At 40.9% G+C, this 12,196-nt stretch overlaps 1 protein-coding gene across 3 annotated transcripts in view; it reads left to right on the top strand.

The window, feature by feature from the left end:
• Nucleotides 1-12,196, top strand: part of LOC308307002 (solute carrier family 12 member 7-like) — a 113,488-nt gene that overhangs the window by 58,764 nt on the left and 42,528 nt on the right. For all 3 annotated transcript variants that reach the window (XM_080752072.1, XM_080752071.1, XM_080752070.1), the window contains exons 5-8: nucleotides 5,400-5,454; nucleotides 6,620-6,750; nucleotides 8,172-8,413; nucleotides 11,259-11,470. In XM_080752072.1, the coding sequence (XP_080608198.1) occupies nucleotides 5,400-5,454; nucleotides 6,620-6,750; nucleotides 8,172-8,413; nucleotides 11,259-11,470 (640 nt within the window). The remainder of the gene's footprint in view (nucleotides 1-5,399; nucleotides 5,455-6,619; nucleotides 6,751-8,171; nucleotides 8,414-11,258; nucleotides 11,471-12,196) is intronic.

Here is a 12,196-nt window from a genome sequence, read left to right as displayed (position 1 = left end):
ACGATGCCTTCCTTAAAGGAGGGCTTCACCACTTTTCAACCTATCTTCATTTAATGGTTCCTCACTAATGTTCATGATAAAATAGCATTTTTCAAATTTATTTTTTTCATAGGAGAGTTGTGGGCGGGTCAGAAGATTCATCCACCAGTGACATCATCAATGGAGAATCCAAGCTAATAGAAAATGCAGGCTTTCTATTCCTGAAAAGTTGCAATGTTATAATGGAAGCCATTGTTCTCGCGATAATAAAAATCTATTTTTTTTCTTCAAAATTATATGTTTGATATCGGTATATCAGCAATGCAGGATCTTAATTTATTTGAACAATTCAAACTACCCCCCTGCTGTTCCATAATGACTCTGTAGTCACTGTGAGAACTGAAGAGAGCGGCTTATCCCAGTGGCTTTATGGCCCCGTCCACATCAGCCAGTCAGTCAGGGATCACGTGGCAGCGTGTGTTTCCTAAACCCACCAGGCTTAAGTTAAGACCCGCCTCGCGGAAACCCAAGAACTTCCAGGAGTGGCTGAAATCCTTGCCGGACACATGGAGGGTGGATAAAGTAAAGTCAGACCTAGTAAAGACATGAAGACAATCTTAAAACTTTTACTGAGAAAAGCCTGCATTTGCACAATGCACAGCTATTAATTTGTCAGTGCTCAAAATAAACTGTGCTAAAAAAACATACTTTGTACTGTGCTTAAAAAAGGGAAAACTTTGTAACTTTGCTAAAGAGAAAGTACGTTTTTCTCTTTAGCAAAGTTACAAATTAATAGCTTTCTCACTGAGTGAGAAGGCTATTAATTTGTCACTGCTGTGCTCAAAATAAAAACTCTTACTGATAATCAGTTAAATTGTTATAGTTTGGATATGGCCTTGGGCGTATCATGCTGCGTGTATTATTGTAATGGATCAGTAGGTAGTAGGTATAGTATTGCTTTGCACTAAGAGCACTATATGCACTTTCACACTTTAAGATTATTGAGAGGGGCGTTTCAGCGAGGCGGGTCTTAACTCAAGCCTGGTGGGTTTCGGAAACACGCCGTGGCAGCAGAGCACATTGTCAGAAATCCTTCCACCGGTGACATCATCGTTTGACAGATTTGTTTAAACAATATAAAAATAAAAATAAAGATTTTTATTATCATGAGAACAATGGCTTCCACTTTAACATTGCAACTTTTCAGGAATAGAAAGCCTGCAGTTTCTATTAGCTTGCATTTCCCATTGATGATGTCACCGGTGGAAGGATTTGACCCGCCCACAGCTCTCCTATGAGACGAATAAAATTTTGATATTTTATCATGAACATTAGTGAGGACCTATTATATGAAGATAGGTTGGAAAGTGGTGAAGTCCTCCTTTAAACGTGCCATGAATTGTGTTTGATTCAGACGAGTTCAGTTCAGGTCAGTCCTGTCCTGTACTCGCTGCAGTGCAGGTTGCATCAGACTGGAGGAAATGGTGTTACTTGCTGGCAAGGTTTTAAGAAATACAAATAAACATGGCCCTCTTTTACAAATATTTGCAGAATGGTTTGAGATTGAACGAACCACTTGAACCCTAGCATCCCTTGTTCTGGGCATGTCATGATAGGCAAACATTCTGTGAAAATCTACATCCAGGGACATGCTGGCCATTGGGAAAAGCGGGACAACTCCCAAACGGCCGGTTCATTCCCGGCCGGTCCAGGCCGGCCATAAGGAAAAAATTAAAATACAATGTCGGCCTTTGTTCCATTTTGGGGGCTGGGCGGCCAACAAATTAATTCGTCACTGTCGGGCAGAAACCTTGTATCTCCAAGTTTCAAATTTGTAATTTTTTTTCGCAAAGCAAAATCCCTGCTTCATCATACAAGGCCGTTGCACAAAAGTAGTGAAAACAGCAGATCTACAAGCACACAACGCCTCGCACCGCGAGGCGTTGTGTGCTTGTAGATCGTCTGTTTTCAATAGTTTAAATATTTTTTTAAATGATAAATACAAAACAAACGGTTTTGGACATACAAGGTTTCCACCCGACAACGACAAAATATAACTTATGTAATTGGCCCACTGGCTTGTCACTTGTCATGATCTGAAATGGCAAATCTTTGAGTAGCAGCAGCGCTATAGAGAGGGATCTCTCTCTATAGCGCGCAAAGAGGGCCTCTCCAACTCTTTTTCCCGGGCTGAATCAGGGGCCCAGCATACATCTCACAACGTTGTTTTGCAATGCATTGTGAGAAAATGTACAGCATTCTCAACCAGTGGTTCGGCGGGGTTGAGGGGGTTCCAGGTGGTCCCCAGCTAAATGATGGGAGAGTTGGTAACCAAATGGACCCTTATAGATCTTTAACTTCTGAGAGCGTAAAATGAAACTAAACAGACCCTTGCGGGTCCATTTTATTTTATTTTCTCAAGAGTTAAATTATGGTGAAACCACACAAAACTGTGAAAATTGGTGACTCATCACTTTTCATCACTAAGCCATAGTTTTGTGGGGCCGTTTTTACCCCAAGGAATGTTTTTCGTGCAAAACAAATGCTTGCAATGTATTCAGAATCATGAAAAACCCTAGTTTGATCCCTCATATGCTACTTAAAGCAGATTATTTTTTTGCATTTCTTTTCCCTGTATAATAAAGTTAATGGGAAACCAACTTTAGCAGCTGATAACACCAATTTAGCTGTGACTCAGGAAGGGTTATCATACCAAAATATTATAATCTACAGATATAGAGCTTCTCAAAGATGCATAGTAACCTTTGCCACCTTTCCCAGAGCGACGTCTCGAATGGCCCATGTGGACATTATATTGTTGGCCAGGCGAGATATCATTCCTCTGAGTACTCTAGTGCAAGGGTCTTCAACAGGGGGTCCGGGACCCCTTGGGGGTCCTCAGAGTTATTATAGGGGGTCCTCCAAATCTTTGTGTGATATTAACCTTTTTTATATTTAACCACTTGAACTCTAGTGACTTTATTCTGAGAACCTTAGCCAAAAATAGCAGATCTACAAGCTCACAACGCCTCGCAGCGCGAGGCGTTGTGAGCTTGTAGATCGGCTATTTTTGGCAAAGAGGTTTGGTGTAGAGGGAAAAAGAGCAGACTAAGTACAGAGTGAAAAGTCACGTTTATACGTGTGTTGACTGTTCAAGTGGTTAAATATCTGAAAACACAAATTGTCATGAATCCAAAATACACTGATGATTGTACTGTCATACGATGAAACTATATGGAATCTATGATCAGGCACTGGGGGTCCCTGCTTCATCTCTCTCTCAACTAAGGGGTCCTTGGCCTGAAAACGTTGAAGACCCCTGCTCTAGTGACTCCTCTTGTACAGTTGGAAGTAGTGACTCGACCAATCCACTCCACCAGCTTATGGCTTTCACAGGAGGCCAGAGGAACATGTGCCAGCTAATTGGCTTCGCGCCATCCTGACAGTGGGCAGGAAGCAAAGGACGCAAGATTTATTCTCATCATCGACACCTAAGGACACCTCTCTCTCTCCGTCTCTCTCTCTCTCTCTCTCCCTCTTCATTTAATGTTTTCACTTTAAATGATCTGATTAACAATGGACGTTTCGGCAGATATCCGAAAAATATCTCTATGAATGCATAGAATCTCGGTGTGCGTATCTGTCCTTTCGCGTATCTTGAGAACCATCTGACCGATCAACTTCAAACTCATCACCAAGGACCCGAGGAGTCAGATCAGTGGTTCTCCAAAAAATGACTTGCGTCATGGCTGCAGCAATCATTATTGCCAGTATTGCCTTGGTAACACTGGTTTTCAAGTATTGTCTGGCATGTGCCAACTAAGTTATTAAAACTTACTTCCATTAATTAATGTAAGACATGCAATGTACTGTACTACATTTCTGGTGTGAAATTGCTATAACATAACTGTAAAGAGGCCCCCACAAAAGGTGTGCGGGACCCTCAAAAATCCAATACTACTTTGAAAGTGGTGGTGACTGCATCTATGATGACCATAATCTGATCCCCGGAATGGGCATCACACTTGGTTATACAGATTACCAACACAAGCAAATATCATAATGTAGGTAGGGCAACTGATATCAGTGAACACAAGGAACAGTCTTATTACAGACTACAAGGTGGCAGCATCCAATGCAATTGGCAGAAATGTTGTCCACTGCCTTGTGGTTTCCTACAACCTGCTTCAATCCAGCTTGTCTCCCATATGCAGCACTTGTATGCTGTAACTCAGGGGTCTTCAACATTTTCAGGACAAGGACCCATTAGTTAATAGAGAGATGAAGCAGGGACCCCCACAACCTGTTCATAGATTCCATATAGTTTCATTGTTTGACAGCACAATCATCGTGTATTTGATTCATGTCAATTTGTGTTTTCGGATATTAAACCACTTGAACCGTCAATACATAATAAACTTGACGTTTTACTCTGTACTTAGTGCTTACTGCTCTTTTTCCCCTCTACACCAAAGCGCTTTGTCAAAAATAGCCGATCTACAAGCTCTTTCTTGTCATGTAGACACCAGTGTCTTTTGTTGAGATTCTGAAATCTTAACTCCCCCGAGTCTCCATCTTTAAACCAATCCAGTGACTTTGGTGCAGGCCTGAGCATGGATCAGATTATAAATACCAATCATTTATCTATTTCACTGCAGATTAGGTTATCATCCCTAACCCTTAAGTTAAACAAATTGTTTCAAAGGACTAAAATCTTGTTTTATTTGATAGCTTTCCTGCCCTGGCATTTTGCCTTTGCACCCTCAAAAAATGGACAACACCAAAGGCCAAGTGGCCTTGCCCCTAAAATGATGAAATTCCAGGCTTGCTTGCAATTGTTGGAAATAATGTGTATTTAATATTTATCTATCTATCTATTTAACCATCCCAATTTCTCGCTTTTCTCGTGTCATTGCTCCTAACCAGGAAACAGTGTTATGTAACAGTGCCAGATGCAAATAGCCATGAAACCTGATAAAATAACGTGTGATTTTCCCCTGGAAAGCTCGTATCCATTACCAAGCTCAAAGATTTAAAGCATAAGCCTTGACAGAGTCAGTTCACAGGCCTGATGCCGTTGGATTAACCTTTTGCTGGTTCTAATGGCCATAGGAAACAAAGAATTGTGTGTCTGGAGGTGTGGAAAATAGTTGGGAAATGTTATGGAAATATTATTTCTTCAACTGCCAGTTTTGTTGAGTCTGGGCTGCCTTTATGTCTAGTTTCCCTCCAAGAAATAAATAATGCACAAAGTAAAAAAAAAATGAATTGGATGTAAAACCAAAAAAAGAGCAATTTAACAAATAAAATATGTGGAGACCCTGTGGTTTCTATGAGCTACTGGACTTTAGCCTGATGTTTTCACGAATGAACCTTTATAATTAAATCATGTAAATATTGTTCTGTCATTTATTCCACAGACCATGTTGACAGCCATCTCCATGAGTGCAATCGCTACTAATGGCGTGGTACCAGGTAGGACGGCTTTACATTACGCATGTATTTTTCAACGGCTGTTGCTATTCTGTATTGAGACCAAACTGTGAACTTTGTCTTTGCTTCACTGTTTGGAAGATTAATGAATAGACAAGAAGTAGCCTATTGGGGGAGCGTACCACTGTTACTACATGTCATCTTTTCGACACCCGACTCTAACCCTAACCTCCGTGGAGTGAGTCGCTAACCCTCCGGTCGAAATGATGGTCGTTCGAAAGAGTGCGATTTTCCCCCTATTGGAACTACTGCAGCTCCAACATATCCAGTTCTGTTCATAGAGAACGTTTCATAGCTAAGCTAAGCCATCAGTAACACCTTGTACAATGTTTATACATCCACTAGCTTTTAATTCACCATAGATTCTTCTTACAAAACACCATATATTTCGATGAGAATGTTTTCTTTTTTTTTCTTTTTTTTTATCTAATGTAATCAGCGTTCCCACGGTCTTGAAATTCCTGAAATATTTTTAAATTAACAGTTGACAGTGGAAAAACTGTTTTTTTCAGGCCTGGAAAAGTTTGGGAATGAATCAAATGTTTTGGAATATCTTTGAATATCAGATCTAAAGGGTCACGCTGCGTTTCAAGCTTGCAGACCTGCTACTTTTGATGGTTTTGTGTTGTCAAGAATGGCGTACATTTACAAAAAAAAGTCGCGTGGTATCAAACGCGACACACGTGCATATCTCCTTGTATGGGTCGTTCTGTCCGTGACGTCAGCTGCGGTGATTTTGTTCTCTGCGTACTTTCTATGACGTTGGTCTCGTGTGACCTCAGTCTCGTGCTCAAACGGACACTCATACAGACATACACACACAGTCAGACATGGGAGCCGTTAGTACCTCTCATAAAACACAAAGTTAAAATATGGAGACCTGCGACAAAATACATTGTTTTTGCAATGTATTACGTGAAAGATGTAACCTGGTAAAATGCAGAGCTACGTGATATGTCGTTAGCTTGTAGGTCTGTTCTATCTCGGAGCATTGATAGCACACAAGTCTCATTCTTGCAACATATGATTGCTATACAGTAGGTCTGGAAATGGGGTAAAATATGTTGGAAGAGTGATGGAAAAGTTTTAAAAATGCATGCGTGGGATCCCTGTATAATGTGATGGTACATTACTTGTGCTTTCCCAGCCGGAGGCTCCTACTACATGATCTCCAGATCTCTAGGGCCAGAGTTTGGTGGAGCTGTGGGCCTCTGCTTCTACCTGGGAACAACCTTCGCTGGCTCCATGTACATATTGGGTACCATTGAAATTTTGCTGGTGAGTGATCTTTGAGTGATGCGCAATTTTGTTGTCCAGATCAAATATGAAATACTCCAGAGTGCAGCCTTTATAATGATGGCTCGTTTGACACTTGATTGTTCCATACCTAAACGGATATCTTGATACTTATCGATATGGTTAGAGGCCGACCGATGCCAGAATTTTGAGTCGGATGCCGATCTCAATTTTAGAGAGTCCTAGATTATCGATTTTGGCAGATATTTTGTCAAAAAGTGCAGCATTGTCTAATCAATTTGAAAGAAGGTAGATTTGATTAAAGTTTATTTTTGAGAACATCCAGACTATTAACACTTAAGCCCCATTATAAAATGGTAAAATATCGCCAATCTACTCTACAAGTACATGTACATCTGCTATTTTTTAATTATTTTGGAAGCTTTTGAACATTTTCACGAATGACATGACCAAAATATATGCCTAAATGAGGCAAGTGTAGTGCTTCTTATAGGACAACAAGGGTTCATATTTTAGATTGTAATTAGAGAAAAGAAAAGGTGAGTGTTAAAATGTTTTCATTTACTTTGTTCTATTGTTTTAGCACGTTTAGCGATCTTGATTTCAGGGGGCATGCGTGCAAGTGGCTAAATACTGTATGTATTTTTAGACGCATTAAGACAGCGATTTCTTTACTACTATTTACGGTAACACTGCTAGCCCCCACAAGTCACATCTGCCCATGAAAGATTGTGGTGCATCTTGGGAATGGGCTTATTGTGTCTAAAAAGACACATTTAGCCACTTGTACGCATGACCACCGCCACTGAAATCAAAAGTAAGGAGTAAATGAAAACATTTTAACACTCATCTTTTATTTTCTTTAATTACAATCTAAAATCTGAACCCATGTTGTAAAAAAAACAAAGTTATCCTTTAAAGATATGGGTCTGATGTACGTATATGTCACGGTTTGTTAGAGAAACAGGACGGTCGAGAAACGGAGCACTCGTCGTGCAGCACGGGGCGGAACGGAGCCGCTCGATTGTCCACGACATTGCAAGCGGCGCGCAGGCCAGCGGACCTTGGTCCTGCTCTTCGCCCCCGAGCACCGCAGGTGCGAGTGGCCGCGAAGAGCGGGCCAGGGCCGGTTACGAAGCCGTGGTGAATGCAATCGTTATATTCAAGCCCACGATAAACGCCCTGTCCAAGTGACTACAATGGAGCTAATGGCTAGGCTAGGCTAGGCTAGGCTAGTAAATAAAGAAAGAGTCGCAAACGAGTGACGTCAGCGCCTTCACTAGTGAATGGCTGTCGCATTATAACTCTATGGGCTGTCGTCGCCACCTGGTGGTGATTGGTGTGTGGTGAACGACAAAACAAGCGCTCTTACATAGAACGTCCTGAGTTACCCAAACATCCGGTAACATATATACTGTTTTGTTTCCCCACCAAACCTTCAGACGTACATCGTGCCTAAGGCGGCCATCTTCGTGGCAGAGAAGAAGGAGGATGAAGCGGAGGCCTTGCTGAACAACATGCGCGTCTACGGCACCTGCTGCCTGGCGCTCATGTCCCTGGTGGTGTTCGTGGGCGTCAAGTACGTCAACAAGCTGGCCCTGGTCTTCCTCGCCTGCGTCATCTTGTCCATCTTCGCCATCTACGCCGGTGTCATCAAGACCGCCATCGAGCCCCCAGACTTCCCGTGAGTCGGGAAATACCAAATAACAGTGTAACGTACTCACTCGCAGCTAGGGATGGGACGATGAGCGATATTATCGTTTATCGTGATAAAAAACACTCACGATAATCGTATCGTGGAGATTTACTTTATCGTGAAATCGTCCTCCGTTATGAACTGGGATCAATTCACCTTTTATTTGCCGAGCTGCATATCTGGTACCATTTAAACCTCTATTGGCAAAACGTACTTATAATATCCATACTTTATACAGTCTTTTTTTCACTCTCTTGTAGATCTGCAATTTTTTGGCAAATGTTCCGTAACAGGATAATTGATATTGGGGATATGTTGATTATCACGATATTGTAAATCGCGATTTCTTTGGTCACAATAATTGTGATATTAAACTTTCATATCGTTCCATCCCTACTCACATCATGTTTAACCCATTTAGGCCTGAACACATTATGACGCAATATTTTATGCTTTAACTATTGAGAAAAATCGTGAAAATTAGATTTTTGGCCCGATTACATAAGTGTCTTTTGAATCCTACTAAGACCTTTTGAAAAAACGATGTTTGTATGTCAACAATCTGGCCAGCCATCATCAAAGAAAAGGTCCTTTTCATTTAACTGGAGCTCAGTTAGTCTGTTCTTGAGAGACTACTATGTCAGTGGTTCTCAAACCTTTTCATGTGAAGGACCCCCAAAATTATATTTATTTGGCCACGGACCCGCATCTCAAAATATCTAGTTCCAGGGACCCCCCAGAAGCAACATTTGAGTTACAAACGTTCGCTTTGAAAATGCATATATTCAAAGATTTGCACACATTTTCACGACTTTTTCAAAAATAGCAGATCTACAAGCTCGCAGCGCGGCACTCGGTGCCGCGCTGTGAGCTTGTATATCTGCTATTTTTCACTGGTTAAAGCATTCAATACTTTTAGGCCTAAATGGGTTAAAGTGGGTGTAAGTGATATTTATTTTGTGTTAAAATAAGCATTCATTAGGTCTGCATATTCCTGTCACAATCATAGCTATAGTGTTTGTTCAATAATAGGGGTCTCCCCCTCTCACCATCTCTTCAGTAAATACAATAGAACATATATTTTCAGGTCAGGATAACAATTGTATCAAATCAGGAGAGAGAACTCGTAATGTACAGTAAAGAGGATGGACAAGTGAAATAGTCTTTATACTGATTGGACTGAACTAAAGAGCTGGAGAGATGGGGAGATTACTCGGAATACAGAGCTTTAAATTTAGTTTTTCTAAAATTACACACCCATTAACCCTGCAAGGCCCAGCGTTGCTTTTTGGCAACGTTTTTTAAATCATTTTTTAAAAAATGTTATTTGTTTTCCTGTTCTTTTTTCACATTAACATCACCATTAAATCCTATTGTTTAGTATTACAATGCCTTTGGCCACGATATTTGCATATAAATACCCCCCACAGAGACGGACATTCACACCTCCCAGAGAAGTTGAAATTCCAGCGTCTGGACGAACAACATCTCACTTTTTAACTGAAGCTATTACTCACAAAAACATAAGTAGAATGCCTGTAATATTTTTTTTCATGATCATTAGAGTGTCTAGAACATGTACATGTGTTATTATTGTGAAAAATATCCCCAAAATGCAAATTAGAGCATGATTTATGATTTATTATTTATGACTATAAAATCTTACAAAAACATTATTAATTTTTTAACATTACATTTTCCTGTGATTAGGAATCCTACAACACCATCTGATTTTTTTTATTTATTTTTGGCCAGTAGAAATTAATTCGGGCCTTGCACTCTTGCAGGGTTAATGTAACTTGAGTGGCACATAATTGTTTACGAGGGCATACATACAATCTATATGATAAAGTCTTTAATAGGTATGTACCGATATGGAAATTCTTGGCCGATACCGATGTTTAATATAACAATTTAGCTGATACCGATATAAGAAATCACTGTTCAGAATCTACTCTCTTGGTAGGCTGCAAATAACCAACACACCAACATCGCCAGCGCAAAATGTATGCTTATCAACAACAGATAAATATCGGCTACTGCCATCGGTTAATTCCAGCTTTATTAGCCGATACCGATATTGACCGATGGCGGCCAACATCGGCCAATACCGATGTGTGCTTGATATATCGGTGCATCCCTACTCTTTAACTCATTGAGTGCCAATCCCGAACTAGTTCGGCTTTATTATCGTATCGCAGAGTGCCGATCCCGAACAAGTTCGGCTTTAAAAGAAAAAAAAAAAAAAAAAAAATTGAAAAAAATTGTTTTGAATTTTTTTTTTTTTTTTTTTTGGACCCCATCAAATCTGGTGAACATGATTTCAATCGCGATTGTGCATGTTCCACCCCCATACAACCCCATCTAACATACAGGGCAGCCATGTTTGTTTACATAACATGTAAAACATAATGGCGATTATCTCAAGAATGCCTGAACGGATTTCCAATCGGATTTTTTTGTTTGAAAGCTGTGAACAAACTGCACAAATCCACTCCAATGCAATCCAGGATTGCATTGGATTTTTTAGAGCTCATTCTTCTCTGTTTTTTTCCCATGCATGAGGTGTGCAAGGTTTAATCATGGCTAAGTTGACGAAAATAAGGCTTCTAAAATGCTTGGTAGCCAATAGCTAACTTCAAGCTAACTTCATCCTCTTCCTGTACATGCACAAAGGAAAGTGTTCAGGCAGGGCTTCTGCATATACCAGCATATCTCTATGGGATTTTCTATGGCCACTGGGCGCCCTCTAGTGGTGAAAGGGGTGGCACTAAATGAGTTAATGTCTTACCTTTCTCTCTCTCTTTTTTCCCTCCCTCCTTTCCCAAATCAGTGTGTGCCTGTTGGGGAACCGTACGTTGCAGAGCCACGACTTCGACAAGTGTCTGAAGACGGAGATCGTCGACAACCTGACGGTCACCACCAAGCTGTGGAGTCTGTTCTGCGACGGGCCGGAGCTCAACGCCACCTGCGACGAGTACTTCAGCGTCAACGAGGTGACCGCGCTGCAGGGCATCCCCGGCCTGAAGAGTGGCGTCATCAAAGGTCAGCAGCACCATGATTTAAACCCACGCAAGACCTGAAAAATACCAACAAAAAAAAAAACGGTTTTCGGTTTCTTTATCTGTGGTGCTCAGTTTTCAATGTCAAGGACGCCTAGAATTATATGTGTTTGACCGCACGTTGATGTCATTCACCATCCAGCCCTTCACAATAATAGCGTCTGCTAATGGAGGGAGCGGCGCGGCAGCAAAGAAATTTTAACCCTTCATATTAAGTGGCAGCATTGGTGTTAATATAACCTCCTCCCCCAGTTCAGTGCTGTTTATTTATATCTTTCTTTCATGGCATTTTCTTTCTTCTCTCAAATTTAAAGTTGCAGTCCATAACTTTTTTGTAGAGAATAAAGGTCTTTACACTGCTGCGTTTTCTCTGCCGAACATCGAGCGAATTTCGGAGCCTGTAAATGAAAAAATTTACCTCACTTTATGTTAGTCACCTTTGCACACTGCCGCCCGTTTCGTATTTCTTTTCGGACCTGTCGCCACTGGGTCCCTAAGTTGCTCTCTCTCTCTCCTCTCTCTCCTTGGCCTGAAAAACCTTTTTTTTTTGCGGATTTCGAACACACTAATGTGCAACCGCCTTTTAACCTACAGCTGTGCTGTTTCAACTCTTCAGTATTTACTGATCTTTTCCTGAGCATTTCCTGCAAATGCATGTTTTCCAGAGTTTTTTTTCCCCTGTTTTGCCTTTTTTTTATGGAGAATGGAG

The sequence above is a fragment of the Nannobrachium achirus genome (genome assembly GCF_963921795.1).
Source record: "Nannobrachium achirus genome assembly, chromosome: 21".
Lineage (NCBI taxonomy): Eukaryota > Metazoa > Chordata > Actinopteri > Myctophiformes > Myctophidae > Nannobrachium > Nannobrachium achirus.
The sequence above is the reverse complement of the archived record's forward strand: the minus strand, read 5'-3'. Positions and strand labels throughout refer to the sequence as shown.